Source organism: Lithobates pipiens, unplaced genomic scaffold (assembly GCF_037356315.1).
Source record: "Lithobates pipiens isolate NorthernLeopardFrog02 unplaced genomic scaffold, aLitPip1_a1.2 Scaffold_28, whole genome shotgun sequence".
NCBI lineage: Eukaryota > Metazoa > Chordata > Amphibia > Anura > Ranidae > Lithobates > Lithobates pipiens.
In genome coordinates this window covers 197,801,058-197,820,654 of record NW_027507789.1, presented here as the reverse complement: position 1 = coordinate 197,820,654, position 19,597 = coordinate 197,801,058, and the positions used below count along the sequence as shown (strand labels likewise).

The following is a 19,597-nucleotide window of genomic DNA, read 5'->3' as shown; positions in this document are numbered from 1 at the left end:
CGGATTTTGTCCGAAACTGTTGTATACATACGGTCGGACGAAGTTGTCGGAAAATCTGATCGTTCAGAACGTGATGACGTTATTTCATTATGACGGGACTACTTTCAGGCTAGTAGCCAATAGCTTTGGTGTAGGAATTTGATCTGAGCATGCGTGGCACTTTGTCCGATCGGAACTCTCTATGCATGATTGAAATATTTCCGGCAAGTTGGAAAATTTGGTCCGACGGATATTCAGACGGAAACAGTCCGATGCAGACCATACACAGTCGGAATATCCGACAAAACGCTCCAATCGGACACATTTCGTCGCAATCTCTGATCGTGTGTACAAGGGATAAAAGTGGTCAGGAATGATAAACATGCATTTGTCTAGGTATAGCTTCCATCCATACAATGATCAGTGCTTCCCTACGTTGTAAAAGTCCATTTGCTTACCTGAATTTTGTTGGTCACATCACTTCTTCTTCTACGTAATAAAGCATGGCTCTGGTGGTGGTCCAACAGTGCAACCAACACCTAAAATAAAAATGAGACGTTATGTTAAACTCCTTTTTATAGTATGCAGAAGTTACATGGAAATGCTTTTATGTACAACAGCACAAAGGCTTCTGTGTTGGGACAATCCTTATATACTGTATTCTAAGCCTTATAGTTGGCATCAGGGGCAGTAACAGGTTTTAATCATTTGGTCCTCAGTAAGGCCCCAGAGACTTCTCGAATTTCAGCCAATTTCTGCTAAATTGGCTAAACGTTGAGCTGTTTAAAAAGAATCAAATTAGAAAATTGACAGGACAGTCAGTGATGCCATCATATTACTTCTTTGTTTTCCATTTTTTATTTCTCCTGTAGAATAAGGGATGCAGGCGTTCAAAGCCTAGCCGGGGAACCTTTTCTTACTCTACCCAAAGCAATAAAAAAAAATTCTAACTGGAGCAAAGTTTTAATGTTGACAAAGTAACTGAACAGCATGTATAGCCAGCTTTAAAAGATGCTTACAAGAGTGTAGGCTGTCATCAATGACTTCCTTTTGAAAACCTGTTACCAAGTCCTTATGCTGATCCAATTTTAAGCCATTAACAGTCTCGGTAAGTATGTAAATCGGTTCTGGTTTCACTTTCTGCATATTTGTCCTGTCAGCGACCCAGTACTGAAGCCAGAGGCAGACAGGAGATCTGAGTTTTATAGAAATATTTTCACTTCTGACCACTAGATCGTTACTACGACTTATTGTAGATTAGTCTCATGGGTCCATGCATTTAATTTTCCCATAAGTGGCATAATACCAAAAAAAGCCAGTAAACCAGGTAAAGCAGGGTTCCAGCCAAAAAATGGAACCTCCGCTTTAAGTGATGGTGACCCCCTGACATGCCACATTTGGCATGTCTTTTTTTTTTCGTGGGGGGTACCCAGTTCTTAGACACCCAGCTCCCGCTTCCTCCTCTGGCTCTGCAGCGCCGGAAGTTCACCTCTCCCCCCCTCCCTCCCAACAACCTTCTGAGACACGTCCCAGAAGATTGCCCCCCGGCCAGTCACAGTGCGCAGCGCGGCTCACGCATGCGCAGAGCACGCCGGCTGTGAAGCCAAAGTTGGGCACCCACATTTAGAATGTCGATGCCGAGGAGAGGGAGAGGAGTGGGGCTTCATGCGCCCGCATGGCTGGACCATGGGACAGATGAGTGTCTGATTATTAAAAGTCAGCAGCTACACTTTTTGTAGCTGCTGACTTTTTAATGGGTGGAACTCCACTTTAAAGAATAATTTGTATTCAGTCCATGCTTCAGAAAAAAAAAAATCTAATTTCTCTAGCTTTCCTCATCACCAGAGTTGAAAACTAAAGCCAGCCAAAGACTGGTCGAAATTCTGTCAGTTTAGCAGAAACCAGCCGAGTTATGATGCGGCTGGTTGTACTGAAGTTGTTCCATCGGTTGGCTTCATTACAACCAGCCTATCTCCTCTTCTTCTTTTTCTTTTTTTTTTTTTCTGCCCAATCACGAGGGCGGCTATAGCTACCAGCTTTAAATATTGTATTCTGCCGGTGGGGAAGGCCTCCCATTGGAAGAACACAATAGTTCTGTGGGAGGGATACCCTCAACACTAACTGTGTTGCTGGGGGAATCCAGCCATTTTCTTTCCTTCCACCCATGGTGGAAGGAAAGAAAATTGCATAATCTATGGCCTACAGTTGCCTACACATTTCTCTCATGACATTCTCCTTCTTACACTTCTTTGAAAAAGGAGAATGATTTTTATCATCAATGTCATGCTTTGATTTTGGCTTACTAGTCATACCAGGCATACAGTCAGTTAATGGCCCCTTTAAGATGACCGTCTTTGACCTGCTTTCCAGAAATGTAAATGGACTATGCTCTCTTTGTATAAAGTATAAAACTTATGTGATATGCAGTTTTGAATATGGGGTGATTGGGGGTAAAAAAGCTCTCCTGGGTTCTGTACTTTGCTTAATGATTACTGCTATATTCTGATATAGTTATAAAATAACAGGCATGCAAGCAGGTGCAGCCTCACAATACCGGAGTCAAGTTTCTTTCCAACCACTGTCATTAATCTGAAGGTTCGTGAAATTATTTTGCGACATTTACCCAGGTTCAGTTCCTTCCCGCTCAACTTTAAACAGGATATTAATGTAAAAGTTCAGCGCCTGAACATAAAACTAGGTTTTGAAGATCTGTTACTAGGCGAAACCAGAAAATGAATACCTGCCATTGGCTGTGGTTTCTGAAAATTATAGTGGTTTCTTATGCCAAACAATACTTCAGTTCTTTCATTTAGAGTTCGCTACCCAGTGCACCATTTAATTTGGAAGAAAGCGTTGAGTTTTTCAATGCACCTTCTGTCGAAACCCACTTTCACATGTACTTTATAGAATAAGCTGGGTTCAGATAAAATTGATGTGAAATGCTACCCTATTTTATATCAAGTAATGGAAACATCTTGTGGAAAAGCAGAATATTGTGAAAAAAAAGACTTGTACTGAAATGTTACCCAACATGGACCTAGAGTCAGATGCAGTATTTTTCATGTACAGTACATGCATGCTAACCAATGTGTTAGTGTAACACAGGCATATACTACCATTCAGATACCAGTACTCCCCCCTCCACAGGAGTAAAGTGAAATACCCAGAACTTCCGGTATGGGAGAGTATGTGACCTATTCCTCCTCCTTCCACATAAAAGCAATCCGTGCCCCCTGATTGGCCCAGCGCTGTCCATGGGGCCTCATACCAATATGTAAGCTCTAGTAATCTGGTTTGGAGTGTACAAAAGGATTATTTTCCTCTTTACTGACTGCTGAATGGAGCAGTGGGGGGATGAGGAAGGATGATTTAATGCTGCAAAGTGAACTTTCATGGGCAAAGGTTCACTGGGTTAGGAACTTAGAAAATAGGAGGGAATGGAGCCAAGATATACGCTTTTTCAAGAATTCAGCTACTTATATCACTGGTCTGATATTTCGATATGGAAGATACAGTTGCTCATTATTTTTAAGCATTTAAATTGCTTGCCTCTGTGACACTTTCTTTTTTTTTTTTTTTTTATAATTCCTTTTTGTTTTGTGTTTTTTTTTTTTTGCAGTTTCTTTTTAACCTCCTACATATATTAACAGATTCTTAGAATTCTAGAAGAAGAATTATGAGTAGCAATTACCCTAACTGCATAGCTGCAAAATGTTTCTGTTCTAGAATAATAATGGACAAGTTCAAAACGGCCAAGGAAATATCATTAGAATGTGTACTGTGGTTTTTGTAATAGCCCAGTTTACTTTCGTTGGTTTATGGCTTTGTCATTACTATAAAAAGTGTATCCGTTTCTAAATTGCAATCACATGATTCACACCTTTCTCGAAAATCTGTGAAATATAGTTGACATAAAAGATTATTAACATGTTTTTGCAGCTTAACTGAAGGCTGATCGGTAAACAACCGGTTTCTCTCTGCAGATGGGAGCTACTATAAGATCACATGACTTTTGGAACATCGGTGATAACAATAGGGTACGTGGCTTTATCCACTTAAGGGCCGCCTCGCGCCGATATATGTCAGCAGAATGGCACGGCTGGGCACAAGCACGTACAGGCACTTTGCCCTTCAAGAGCCCAGCCGCGGGTCACGCACGCGCAGACGGCGGCACGCTTGTGACCCAGTCCTGAGCTCCGTGACCGTGGCCGCGGAACCCGCGGACCCGATCCCCGCTGGTGTCCTGCGATCGGTTCACAGAGCTGAAGAATAGGGAGAGGTAAGTGTAAACAAACCTCTCCCCCATGCTTTCTAGTTGCCTGTCACTGATCGTCTGTTCCCTTAGGGAACGACGATCAGTGATGTCACACGCCAAGCCTTGCCCCCCCTACAGTAAAAAAACGCACATTAGGTCACACTATACCCCTTCACTGCCAGTGACATTTTTACAGTAATCAATGCATTTTTAATCACACTGATTGCTGTATTAATGCCAGTGGTCCCAAAAATGTGTCAAAATTGTCCGACGTGTCCGCCATAATGTCGCAGTCACAATAAAAATCGCTGATCGCCGCCATTACTAGTAAAAAAAAAAATTATTAATAAAAATGCCATAAAACTATCCCCTATTTTGTAGACTCTATAACTTTTGCGCAAACCAATCAAACGCTTACTGCGATTTTTTTATTTTTATTTTTTTTATTTTACCAAAAATATGTAGAAGAATACATATCACCCGAAACTGAGGAAAAAATGTTTTTTTTATATATATTTTTGAGGTATATTTATTATAGCAAAAAGTATTGCATTTTTTTCAAAATTGTCGCTCTATTTTTGTTTATAGCGCAAAAAATAAAAACCGCAGAGGTGATCAAATACCACCAAAAGAAAGCTCTATTTAGGGGGAAAAAAAAGGTTGCCAATTTTGTTTGGGAGCCACATCGCACAACTGCGCAATTGTCAGTTAAAGCGACGCAGTGCCGAATCGCAAAAAGGAGCTTGGTCCTTTAGCTGCAAAATGGTCCGGGGCTTAAGTGGTTAAAGAGAGAGGAACTAACTTGGCAGACATGTATTCTTGTCATGCCATTCAAAAAGTATTGTCTTCTAATGGATGGAATTGTGCCAACTGTGTTTTTAAAGTGGTTGTAAACTCTCCCCCACAACTTTGTCCCATGTAAACCAGCATAAAAAAAACCTAATGAACACTGCTTGTAGATATCTCCTTACTTGCTTAGTATTGTAATCCTTTTTGTTCTTTAGAATGATGTTACTGAGCATGCCCAGATCTCCCATGATTTACGCACACTCTGTGTATTTGTCTGTCTATTATCAGGACTTCCTGCAGCACAACACTGAAATCCCAGGAGACTCCATGATCACTCGGAGCTTCCTCCTACACCCCCATGTGACCATGTTAAATCACATGCAGTGTAAACCTGGCCATCAGACAGCATTACTGCAGTCTCATCAGCTGAAGCTGATAAGACTCACACAGGTAAACACTAGATAATCGGCACAAGTAAATACTATGAAATAAAACAAGTCAGCTAGGAACAGGGAAGCAGGGTTGTCATAGAAACATTGGATTGAGAAGGAGGCTTGGTTAACAGTACAGGAAATGCTCAATGTAAGGGTGGAAATACACTCTACTATGAACTCAGAAAACAATACTTAAGATGGCGCTGCCTTACCCCTGGAAACAAGTTTTTTAAAGTTTCTTTAAACAGTAAGTAATATGTGATTTGGGCTGAATTACAGTGTCCATAGTTTGATAATTACTTAATATAATGGACTAAATGAAAAAAGCATCGGAGTGGGAGAGTTTACTTCCTCTTTAACAGTATAACAAAAATGTGATGTTTAAAAAAAATCTATGTATACATGTAAATGGGAAGGGAATTCTTTTGTTGTGTCCCTTTTTTTTTTTGTTTAGATCATGTGTTTAGTGAGCACACGTATTTTGAGCATTTCTTGCAGATTTAACCCTAAACGTGGTCCACTTTGTCTTTTTTTGTTTTTTGTATTGCAGTTTCTAGATTAGCCACCAAAAGCAGATTAAAGTGACCAATACCATTATTCTTTTGCTTAACAGCAACTGACTGACTTGAAACAATTTTTTGTATGCTCTTTTGTTTATGGGGGGACGTATGGGGCATGTTGGAGTTCAGTTATACCAAGGCATAGGCATGTACCATTAGTTTGAAACCTCCTAATATTTAGAGACTGGGTTGAACCAATTAGGTCAGAGCCGCTGTGCTAACTATCCAATGGTAATCCCCTAGTGTGCTATTGTGTTCTGACAGAGGGATGAGCCTCCACCAGAACACTCCGGTCAGCAATCTCAGGAGCCGGCTCGGCTGCTGGGTTTTCCAATATGCTTGTCTAACACAAGAGCCAAATTTCGGACATTTTTTATTGAACCGGTCAATGTCGCCCGACATTCGGTGCATGTGAACTAGGCTTAAAGGCTGCCGTACACTTCGAACTTTAGGTGCTCCTGTTGGCCACTTGGTATTACATGGTTCGAAAAAAAAGTTGATTGCTCAATCAACTTTTGCCAAATAAACCAAGTGAAAAGTTTTTTGACTGTTTAGCCAACAAGCAAAGTGACTGAGTGTAGTGAGTGGTGTGTACATTTTTTATTACAGGAAGACTATTGACAACTCACGCGAAGTAAAACGAATTATGCTCATCACAGTTCTCAAAATTATAATGGTCTTTCTTTTAATTGTTTGCACACCAACTACAGTTAGTCTGCACACTTTGCTCTTTGTCTATTGGCTGCCTAGAAATCTCTTCAGTCTCTCAGAAGTGTTGGGTTAAGTTTGCTGGATTGGAATAAAGGCTCCCCAAGGCCACAGGATTTGTCCCGAGGAATTTGACCACACTATGCTTTCTATCCATGTGCCCAAGCTGCACCCATTGCACCATATTAACTTTTTTTTCTTCTGTTGGCTAAACAGCGACTGCATCCAAATTAACAAATTACAGAGCTCACAAAAGTGCAAGTGACATATCAAAAAATAAAGTGAAAACAATCCATAAGTAAGTGAATGTCCATATATTGGTGAATGATGTGCTCTAATTCATAAAGTGCCATTGTGCTCCAAATTCAAGGTGCACCACACTGCCTCCTGTGTCCCCACTCACCGGATGGAATGGACCCCCAGCTTTTCAGTCTAGGGGTCATTTCAGACTTAGAGCGTTGGCCAGGGTTGGCTATTCACATCAGGTTACCAGGGAAATCCCCACTGACAATCAAGCGGTGATCATAGTACCCAAAACGACATAAAGGAAGGGGACTATAGTGAAGTACTCCTTTCATAAAGGTATTTATTGCGCAGATAAAAAAAAGGTACTTACAAAATGTAGGTTAAAACAGGCATAGATTTAGCAAAGGATTGCAATGAGAAACGCCGCTGCTGGCGTGCGTTCCACCGAAAACCGGAAGTGAAGTTGTGTGGATTTAAAACCGGAAATTGCATCAATGCATTTCGCCCATCAAGGACCTGGATGTGAATTGGAGCACATCATTCACCAATATATGGACATTTACGTTGCAAAAGTATTCACCCCCCCCCAACCTATTTTGTTACAGTACAGCCTTTAGTTCAATGTTTTTTAATCTGAATTATATGTGATGGATCAGAACACAATAGTCTAAGTTGGTGAATTAAAATTAGAAAAATATATACATAAAACTATTTTTCAGCAATAAAAAACTGATAATTGGCTTGTGCGCATGTATTCACCCCCTTTGTTATGAAGCCCATAAAAGAATCTGGTGCAGCCAAATACCTTCAGAAGTCACATACTTAGTGAAATGATGTCCACCTGTGTGCAATCTAAGTGTCACATGATCTGTCATTACATATACACACCTTTTTAAAAGGCCTCAGAGGCTGCAACACCTAAGCAAGAGGCACCACAAAGCAAACACTGCCAGGAAGACCAAGGAACTCTCCAAACAAGTAAGGGACAATGCTGTTGAGAAGTACAAGTCAGGGTTAGGGTATAAAAATATCCAAATCTTTGATCTCTAGGAGCACAATCAAATCTATCATAACCAAATGGAAAGAACATGGCACAACAGCACACCTGCCAAAAGACGGTCGCACACCAAAACTCACAGACCGGCCAAGGAGGGCATTAATCAGAGAGGCAGCACAGAGACCTAAGGTAACACTGGAGGAGCTTCAGAGTTCCACAGCAGAGACTGGAGTATCTGTACATAGGATGACAATAAGCCGCACGCTCCATAGAGTTGGACTTTATGGCAGAGAGGCCAGAAGAAAGACATTACTTTCAGCAAAAAACTAAATGGCACATTTTGAGTTTGCGAAAAGGCATGTGGGAGACTCCCAAAATGAATGAGGAAGGTGCTCTGGTCTGATGAGACTAAAATTGAACTTTTTGGCCATCAAAGAAAACTCTATGTCTGGCGCAAACCCAACACTGCACATCACCCAAAGAACACCATCCCCACAGTGAAACTTGGTGGCGGCAGCATCATGTTGTTGGGATGTTTTTCAGCAGTCGGGACTGGGAAACTGGTCACAGTTGAGGAAAAGCTGGATGGTGCTAAATACAGGGATATTCTTGAGCAAAACCTGTACCACGCTGTGTGTGATTTAAGGCTAGGACGGAGGGTCACCTTCCAGCAGGACAATGACCCCAAACACACTGCTAAAGCAACACTTGAGTGGTTTAAGGGGAAACATGTAAATGTGTCTGAATGACCTAGTCAAAGCCCAGACCTCAATACAATAGAAAATCTGTGGCCAGACTTGAAGATTGCTGTTCCCAAGTGCAAACCAATCAATTTTGAAGGAGCTCGAGCAGTTTTGCGAAGACGAAAGGGCAAAAATCCCAGTGGTAAGATGTGGCAAACTCATAGAGACTTATCTAAAGTGACGTGGAGCTGTGATAGCCGAAAAAGGTTGCTCTACAAAGTATTGACTTTAGGGGGGTGTATAGTTATGCACATTGACTTTTTCTGTTATTTTGTCCTATGTGTTTGCTTCACAATAAAAAAATAAAAAAAAATCTTCAAAGTTGTGGGTGTCACGTCACATTTGGCTACCCATCACATTTTGCTACCCGCTGGAGTGCGGATTCGTGCCGCCGCCATATGCGTTCCAACACAGGGCCCTTTGCGGGCTCACTACGCTACCCATGCTTCGGGCACAGCCTCGATTCGCTCGGCATAATTATAATTTGACTCTATGTCCACTTGGATGGTGGAGCTTGAACCTGGACTCAGGGGTGTGGACAAAAAATTCAGATCGCCACAGTGTTGGAACGTATATGGCGGCGTCACGCATGCGGGTAGCCAAATGTGAAGGGTCGCCATATGTGACGAAACATGGGCATGTTCTGTAAAATAAAATTATGCAAATCCTCAAACAATCCATGTTAATTCCAGGTTGTGAGGCAACAAAACATGAAAAATGCCAACGGGATAGTGAATACTTTTGCAAGGCACTGTGCTTATGAATTGTTTTCACGTTATTTTTTGATACATTATTTGCAGTGAGCACTATTGTTCATATTTTTATTTGGTTTAACATATTCATATTTTTTACTTCTAGCGTGAGTGTATATATATATATATTTAGAATATATTCCTTTCAGTGACTGCATCCAGTCCGATGCAGCCATTGTTTTTCGTATTCTGACAGCCATTGGTACCTGCTGTCAGAATTTAGTAGCTGGCAAAAGCCATTTGTCCATCTGGTGTGGATGGAGGAATCTGCTAGATGTTCATGCATGGCCAGCTTTAGTCAGCCTAGACTGAGCAAATACAAATGTGAATTTTGGCTGGACTGACCCTCTTTAGGAGCAAATTATTGTGTTTGTGAAATAGTTATAAAAAAAAAAAGAAGCAGAAACTGTAGTCTGACAATGACCTTGAATAGATCTTTGCATACGCCCTGGGCTGTATTCTAGGCCCAGCATAACATGAACCAACACAACTCAACGAAAAAGCCTGCGGTGAAAACTGAGCCGTTCGCGTCATCTCTAAACAGGTCTGAGCAAGAAGACACCTCACAAAATGGCCAGTGTCCAGCTCCAGGGGTTCATTTCATGCCTTTTTTGAGGTGTTGGTCTCTATCTCCCCTTAATTAAATATAGAAAAACACTTAACACAGTGTAGTGTTCAGCTTCTGCAATATTGCCTTGTTTTCTCTTCTTTCGTTGTTTTGTGTGATTCCGTCAGTAGTAGCCCCGCTGCTAGTTTTATTACCATTGCCATATACATTGATTTGTATGTGTTTGTTTTTCTTTATTTTTTTTCCTTTTTTTTTTTTTTTTTTTTGTTTTAACATGTTAACAATTTACTAAAACTTTTTACTGCTAAAACAATACTGCTTGGACTTTGGAGAAGGGGACATAACCCGAAAAAAATTGGTGCAAATAAAAAAAGTATAAAAGTATCACGGACGCTACTCATTTTTCTCTGTCACAATTGCAGTAATACGGCTACAATAATCCTAATTAGTCAGTAGTAAAGAAAGGGTTGGGTCATATGCTTTTGAGTAAATCTGTTAGTGTTGCATTTCTAAGTACTACCGAGGACATTTTCAGGTAATTAGGTCACATTTTTCTAGTGCTTGCTGTGAACTCGGGGATATGGATCCCTCCCAGATTAATGATTCTTAAGAGAATTTATCAAAAACCAGATGGAAAAAAAAAAAATATACATGCACTTTTCATTACGGGGAGTAGAATACTAAACTGTTTTATAGGCAGAGTAGATCCCAGATTAAAATGACTAAGTAAAAAAATAAAAAAAAGCTATTAATGTCTGAACTATTAGTGAACTAAAGTGCTGTTAAAGTGGGTTGCCCATTTAAAAAAAAAAAAAAAAAGAAAAGTCAGCAGCTACAAATACTGCAGCTGCTGACTTTTAATAATCAGACACTTCCCAGGGTCCAGCGATGCAGGGGGTCGAAGCCCCGCTCATCCCCCCCCCCTCCGTTTGGCAGCGCCGGCATTGTAACTGTAGGCGCCTGGCTGTGGCTTCACAGCCAGGCACCCACTGTGCATGCACAAGCAGCGCGGCGCGTGGTGAGTGGCAGCGCAATCATTTGGTACCTGTCACGTGTCCTAGATGATTGACAAGAGGGGGGCAGGGCTGAGCCTTTCCTGCGCTGAGGGGAAGTGATGTTACCAGCCCAGGCACTGAAGGAGGCATATTACGAGGGACCCCCTAGCAATAGCCATTTAGATGCGAGTAAAAAATCATTTTTTTACAAATTTTTTTTTTTTTTTTTTTTAGGAATATTAATTATTTTATTTTTATTTTTTGTGTGTGTGCAACCCCACTTTAAGGTGCCCACATTTTTACATTTTTCTCTGTCTGTTCATTTTTTTTATTTTATTTTTTTTCCGTTTTACTGTGGCAGGTTGGCTTGGCTGGGCAAATCGACGTTGCCTTATGTCGCTTCCCATTGTGGCCGCTAGGGGTGAGCACACGCCGCCTGAGGCACGCACACGAGTGCCCGGCAGGGAACAATGACCGCCAGCCACCCGCGATCGCTCCTGACAGAGTGGGAACCGGGATCTGTGTGTGCTCTCTCAAGGGAGATGAGACTGATCGTGTGTTCATAAAAAAGTATGAACACCGGTCTCTCTCTTCCTCTAGTAAGTCCCATCTCCCCCTTCAGCTAGAACACGGTGAGGGAACACAGTTGACCCCTTGATCGCCCCCTAGTGTTAACCCCTACCCTGCCAGTGACATGTATGCAGTAATCAGTGCATTTTTATAGCACTGATCACTGTATAATTGTCAATGGTCCCAAAAATGTGTCAAAAGTGTCCGATGTGTCCATGGCAGTATCGCAGTCCTGATAAAAATCGCAGATCGCTGCCATTACTAGTAAAAAAAAGAAATTATAATAAAAATGCCATTAATCTATCCCCTATTTTGTAGACGCTATAACTTTTGTGCAAACCAATCAATATACGCTCATTGCAATTTTTTTTTTAACCAAAAGTATGTAGAAGAATACATATCGGCCTAAACTGGGGAAAAAATAATTTTTTTGAAAAAAAATGTGGGATAGTAGTTATAGCAAAAAGTAAAAGATATTGTGTGTTTTTTCAAAATTGTTGCTCTTCTTTTGTTTATAATGCAAAAAATAAAAATCGCAGAGGTGATCAAATACCACCAAAAGAAAGCTCTATTTGTAGGAAAAAAAGGACCTCAATTTTGTTTGGATATAGTGTTGCACGTCCACGCAATTGCCAGTTAAAGTGACGCAGTGCCATATCGCAGAAAATGGCCTGGTCATGGAGCAGCCAAATCTTCCAGGGGTTAGGTGGTTAAGATAATGTTAATTAAATTCAAAAGTCATTTTTAATGTTTATATATGTGGCTTACATCAAAACACTTGATTATTCTGCCGTGAAGATACTTCCTGTCTTATGATGACAACTTTTTGTCCCTGTCTGACAATTTTGCCCCGTGTTCTCACCTTGTCAGACAGGTTTCATTGCATTGGCGTGGTAACTCTATTTAACCACTTGTCATCCACCCACAGTACACTTATTGTGGGCAGACGGCAGCTCCAGGCTACTCTTACTTCCTGGTTTTCAAGAGTGGTGGGCGTGCCTCCTGCTGGTCTATGCTGTGATTGGCCAAAGCACGAGTCCCTCAGCAGGTTACAGTTAATCATTTTGGCTGCATACCTGCTGATCGGCTATGGCCAATCACAGCACTAGTCTCTCAGCAGGTTATAGCCAATGATTTTGGCTGTAAACCTGCTGATTGGCTATGGCCAATCACAATTCGGACCTCCGTGTGTTTGTAAACAGAACACACAGGATCTGGCTGGTATCTTTGTCCCTGAGCTCTTTTTGTTCAGACAAGCCAGCCAGATTCTTTAAGTACAAGCAGCACATGTACAATTGTTAGGCATATTGACCCCCCTGATTGCCCTCCACAGTTAACTTTTGCCCTATCACCCAACCAGTGTCATTAGTAAAGTGACAGTGTACAGTATTATCACTGTATTAGTGTCACTAGCGACATTGGTGTCAGTCGGTGTCCCTCTCAGCCAGCGTCATTTGGCACCAGATTGCCACACTAAGGCAGGCCATACATGGGTCGAATTTCGAAAGAATTTTCTTTTTCGCAAATCTTTTATAAGAATTATCTTTCATATTGTGCACCATTAGTGGGCTGCAGCAACAGCCGATTTTCGTGCTGCCATCGAATTTTAGCAATCGGACATGACATTTTTTTAGAAACTCAAACTAACGATTTTCTAATCAATGATGTGAGAATCATGCAAGAAATGTAACTGAAAAAGAAATAAGCATGTACAAGAAAATTTCCGGTATGAAAAGGAGATTCCCAGCCACAAAAATTATTTTCTGTAGCAACATGAGGTGAAATTGAAGGCTTGGTTGGTCGAATTTCGAAATCAATGATGGCACCATCGGATCGCAAAACGCACATTTTCTGATTTTCAAAAGAAAATTCTTTCGAAATTCGACCATATCTTATGCCGCGTACACACAATCGGAATTCCGGACAGAAAAAGACTGATGAGAGCTTTTCATTGGAAAATGTGACCGTGTGTATGCTCCATCGGACTTTAGCTGTCCGAATTGCCACCAGCAAAAAAGTGATGGCATGTTCTCAATTTTCCCGGTGGAAAAACTTTCTATCAGAAATTCCGATTGTGTGTATTCAATTCCGATGCGCAAAAACTCACGCATGCTCAGATTCAACTAGGAAATGGAAGCTATTGGCTACTGGGTATTGAACTTCCTTTTTTTAGTCCCGTCGTACGTGCTGTACGTCACCGCATTCTTGACAGTTGGAATTTGGTGTGACCGTGTGTAGGCAAGACAGCTTGAGCGAAATCCCATCGGAATTCCGTTGGGAAAACCATCAGAGCTTTTTCTGACCAAAATTCTGATGGTGTCTATGCGGCATTAGTCACACTATAAGTCACTGATCACTGCCATTACTAGTATAGTGCCACAGATCAGCATCTTGACCACGATCAGAACTATACAAGTGTCCCCAAAAATGCAGTTTGTTGTCACCAAAGACATGTAGCTGAATACATTTTAGGCTAAATGTATAAATAAATGAGATTTTACTGGATATGTTTTATAACAGAAATTATTAAATTATAGTTTTTTTCATTTCTATGATAAAAAATAAAAAACCCAAGAAAGCACTATTTATGTGAATTTTTTTTTTTATAAATTGAATTTGCGTACAGCGTTACATGACTGAGCAATTGGCAGTTAAAATAGCACAATGCTGAATAGCAAAAAAATGGCCTGATCATGTAGGGGACAAAACCTTCAAGTGGTTTAAACTTGTCACCATAAAGCCGCGTACGCACGGGCGGACTGTATGGCCTACTTAGTCCGTCATACAATCCGACGGACAGTCCGTCCTACTTTCGAATGAACGGACTTGACCACACACGGATGCACAAACAGTCCGTCGAAAGCTTGCGCGATGACGTGTACAGCACGTACGACGGGACTAGAAATAGGAAGTCCAATACACAGCAATGCAACCTTTCGCCGTGTAAATCCTTTCTGAGCATGCGCCATTCTTAGTCCGTCGAACTAGCCTACTGACGAGCGGATTGTCCTCTGAAACCAAAGTATGACGGACAGAATTTCAAATAATCCGAAATACTTAGTACGCCAGACTGCACGCTGAAAAAGTCCGCTGAAGCCCACACACGAGCGGACTGTCCGCTGAAATGTGTTTCGACGGACTAAGTAGGCCATACAGTCCACCCGTGTGTACGCGGCCTTAGAAAACCCACCCCGAGTAAAGCCATGCAACCATCACTTTAGTCTATGTGCACAGGAGGTGGCCACAAAAAGCCTACAGGAGCTCAGCAAAGCTGGGATGCAACAAAAGAATTAAAAAAGTGAAAAACCTCATGTTGTATAAAAAGGAAAACTGTTTTATTTCATAATAATTTTAGCAATCGAAATGTCATTCACGTAGGGTTTACATTTATGTTAAACTGTTTTTCTAAGAGCACAGAGTAATTGGGCTTGGCCAGATGTTCCTTTCAGCACAGAGGGGAAGGGAGTTGACGTTAGCTAAGATTCTGTGTTTTGCTGCTGGCACTGCTTATTTTAAGGGGAGGGGGGATGCGAATTGCATCACAGCAGCTTTTTCCACCCTGCCAGATAGAAAGTTCCTGTAGATAGCAGGTGGCTGGCCATGTCAGGTGCTTTTCATAGGCCTTAAATTGTTGCCAATCTGGCTGAAGATGGCAGAATTAGGAGACCTACCATATCGGTGAAAAGCATCATTGATGGAGTTACGCCATATTTCTAATGCCCCGTACACACGATCGGACTTTCCGACAACAGAACGGTGGAATTTTGTTTGGAGGTTGTTGGCTCCAACTTGTCTTGCATACACACTGTCACACAAAACGTTGGGCACCAATTACGAATGTGGGCACGTGATGACGTAAAAGACGTATGAAGAGCCGAGAAAAAGGAAGTTCAATAGCCAGTGCGGCTCCTTCTGCTTGATTCCGAGCATGTGTGAACTTGTGTATACATGATCAGAAACTTTCCAAAAGTTTTGTTGGTGGAAAATTTGAGAGCCTGCTAGCCAACATTTGTTGGCAGAAAGTCCAACAACAAAAGATCGATGGAGGATATACACGGTTGGGTTTTCAGCCAACAAGTTCATATCCAACATTTGTTGTCGGAAAATCCGGTCGTGTGTACAGGGCATTAGAGAAAGGTAAAGCAAAACTTTTCCCAGCATATACCTTCAACGTATTTATTTGTTACAGAGGGGCCCATATTCTAACCGATGCCGCTCACTGTTGTATGGCATGACGAGAATATAAAGAACTCTACAGCTGAGGTTTCTTGTGTTAATTATACGTGACAGTATCTATACAATGCATCTCGGTTTGTATTGTTAAGTTAGATTCCACATTCAGACATTTTATTCTGACTGATTTTCTCCTTCTGAAATGGTTTTCCCCCGCCTGGAAACTCTGGCATGGTTTCAAAATTGACTATGCATACAGCTGAAGACCATTGCCAAACAAAACTTGAGTACAGCGCAGTTACTATAAATATTTCATTGTTTTTTGCCTGTTAATTGGCCAGCTGAGTAGATGTTTATGTGGGATTTCTGTTTTCAGGGAGAATATAAGTAACAAATTGGTTCATTTTGCAGCTAGACTAGATTGATAAGGAAGAAACTGTTGAATATTTTTTTCAATAATAAGCCATCTTCTCAGATTTATGGGAGCACTGCAAGTTTTACAGAAAATCCCTGCTGTTTCCAAAATACTTGCACTCTGTTTTCATTTACATGTACGCGTCTCACATAGACAAGCGAAAGCCATCGCTAGGAGCCATTTTACCCTGTTGAAGTCATAGTTTACTAGTTGCTTTTGAGGCACTGAACCCTGTAGTAGAGATTAATTAATTCCAACACTTTCTGACACTCGTCTATGGCATGCTTGCTCCCCACCTGTTACTAATTAAGTCAGATACAGCCAGGAAACTAGTATTTTCTGCAGGGGACCAACAATGATGGTGACTAGGGATGAGCCGAACACCCCCCAGTTCGATTTGCACCAGAACATTCGAACGGACTAAAAATTTGTTCAAAATTTGTAGAACCCTATTAAAGTCTATGGGACTCGAACGTTTGAAATAAAAAGTGCTAATTTTAAAAGCTAATATGCAAGCTATACAACAGACAACACCAGCAATAAGGGATATCTTCAGGTGTATACTGTGCTGGAGGCACACAACACCCACTAACTCCTGAAGATGCCTGTATTAGAGAACACCAGCAATAAAGGGTAGATACAGGTGTATACTGCGCTGGAGGCACACAACACCCACTAACTCCTGCAGATGGCTGAGAAAAGAACACACTGTCCCTGCCTATCTAGCTCTTTCCCTGCATGCCAACACACTACACAAGGCCACCATGCTGGTGGCCTTATATAGTGTGGGGCGTGTACTAAACCCCCTGAGCTATAATTGGCCACAGGCATCCTGCCTGTGGCCAATTATGGCTCTCCTCGCTGCCAGCGCTGTGATTGGCCAAGCATGCGGGGTCACAGTGCATGCTTGGCCAATCATGAGCCAGCAATGCACTGCCATGGCGTAGTGCATTGTGGGCCGTTCGTGCCATAACAATTTGGTGAAAACGGTCCACAAACTTCTGAATCCGCCAAACAGACGAACGGCCGATGTTCGAGTCGAACATGCATTCGAATCAAACACCGAGCTCATCCCTAATGGTGACCATACTCCTGACAGTGTCATGTGGGGAACGAGCCTCGCGTTGAGAACAGTTCATTGACCTAAGCAACATTGAAAAATGTGCCCTTTCCTGTGGAAAAATCAATCTAGGTGCTTGGGTGTGATGATTAAACATATTTTTTGCTAGTTGTTACTACAGTGGAACCTTGCATTACGAGCATAAGCCGTTCCAGGAGAATGCTTGTAATCCAAAGCACTTGCATATCAAAGCAAGTTTCCCTATAGGAGTCAATGGAAACGAGGATAATTAGTTCCATGTTGACTTCTATTGCATGCAATACCGCATGTGGCTAGAGATGGGGGGGGGGGGGGCCAGAGAGCCTCGTAAATACTTGGGAACAGCTTGGCTGAATGCAGAAAGGCTCAGAAACGCTTGGGAATGGCGTATTTCCGAGTGGTTACGAGTATTTCCGAACAGCTCCAAACCGTTCCGTGTGTCAATTGCGCCCCGCACCTCTGGCCAAATTCGGTACTGCACACCCCATTAGCTTGAATTCTGCTCGTTTTGCGAGACAACACTTGAAAGTTGCAGTCTTTCAAAACGCTGGTCAACCACGTTACTCGTTTCCACTGTAACTTTTTATAGGTAAAGTTGATCCAGGGGAAAATCTGATTGCCTCTCGGGGGATCAGGAAGGAATTTTTTCCCCTGCTGTAGCAAATTGGATCATGCTCTGCTGGGGTTTTTCATCTTCCTCTGGATCAACTGTAGGTATAGAATTGGGTATATGTGATTGTATGATATTATTATTTTTTTTTTTTTGAGGTTGAACCGGATGGACTTGTCTTTTTTCAACCTAACTATGTAACTATGTAACCACATTGTCCACTTTGCATCAGTGGCGAATATCAAGCTGGAAACAGCTTTCATCTATTTGAGAGTGTACTCACACTGGCACTTTGAACCAGTCTTGGGCACGGTTCAGCCCCATGGGCCAGTTCATTGTGTAGTGCAAGTGCTCCGAGCTGTGCCCAGTGATTGGTTAAGCATATTCTGGCTCAGGACCACTTGGAAGAGTTGCTTGTGGGAGTGGTTTGCTGCAATGAGTGCAAACCGTGCTGGAGCAAACAGCCCTCCACTAAAGACTGTACAGAAGCAGGGGTCACTGTTCTGGGTAGCAGGCTTGAAGATGCAAGTGGGCTTACAGTCTAGCATGAGTGAAGACTGGCAGGGGACTAGGGAGTGGCAATAAATGAACCAGTTCCAGTGTAAGCGCACCCGAAAACTCCCTTCACATGGGCTGAAAAACTAACAGGCTGACGGTGGTCCTATTCTTGATCAGACACACACATATCCGCTGACGTCCCCTGTCATCTGATCTGATCCTGTCTGCCAAAAACAGGTGGACGGTGGTCCTATTCCCCATCCATCTGGTGGATCAGATGGAAATGGACAGGCAGTCCGTTTCCATCCGATTTCCCCATAGAGTAGAACGGGACTGTGCGGGACTCTACATAGCAGAGCGGACACTGACCTGTCATCGACCTACTCAGTGGGGATCAGCGGACAGATCCCCGCTAGGCGGAGGCTCCCATGTGAAAGGGGCCTAATTATAGAACAGAACAAAATATTACAGTACATACACACAAAAAATGACATTTAACTCCTGCAGTGCTATTTAAAACACCTGAAAGGTTTAAAAAAATATGGGGATTTGGTCACACCATATTGCTATATGGTGCTTAAGCCCACTTACTGCGACAAAAGTACTCCATTATTAGTCGGTCCTGCGCTATCCATGGAATGGGAGATCCTGCTTCTCTGAACCATCGAATCTATATTCCTCTATATGGGCGAACTAAAGGACTCCTCCTATAACACAGTTGGACACTAATGAGAGGCAAGGATGAGGGAGTGGGGTACTCCGGCCCAAAGGGATTTGGTCAGAATCCATACAATAGAAAAACTAAAAGATGCATTAAAGATGGTGCAGGAATAAGTCCATAAAACAGTCTTATGGCTGCACCATCTTTAATGCACCTTTTAGGGGGCTACTTATAGACTCCATAGTCCTAATACTAAAGCGACGTTAAATTTGTCCAAGTGGTTGTCAACTCCAGTCCTCAGTCGGTGCCAGGAGCGCATACATTTTTCAGATATAACAATCGTGTTAATGTGGGCCTATTAACAAAATTAGACGCTTCTTCTGCCCACCCTTCTGTATTCCCATAAAGTCAGCCGGTAGCAGAAGCTTTGCATTACCTTGGCATCACATTTCTATTGCCGCTACCCTGAGCTCTGATCCTCCCAGAAAGGATCAGATGACTAGATGCCTAGGCATTTGCGGAAATGTTCTCCATGGGCTTCTGAA

The 19,597-nt window shown here is 42.1% G+C and overlaps 1 protein-coding gene and 1 long non-coding RNA gene across 2 annotated transcripts in view; one reads left to right on the top strand and one right to left on the bottom strand.

Moving 5' to 3' along the window:
- Nucleotides 1–19,597, top strand: part of LOC143936005 (uncharacterized) — a 356,680-nt gene that overhangs the window by 187,691 nt on the left and 149,392 nt on the right. The window lies entirely within an intron of this gene.
- LOC143936003 (cadherin-like protein 26) overlaps nt 1–19,597 on the bottom strand; it is a 157,555-nt gene that overhangs the window by 133,236 nt on the left and 4,722 nt on the right. The window contains exon 2 of the mRNA XM_077460265.1: nt 438–518. Coding sequence (XP_077316391.1) covers nt 438–518 — 81 coding nt within the window. The remainder of the gene's footprint in view (nt 1–437; nt 519–19,597) is intronic.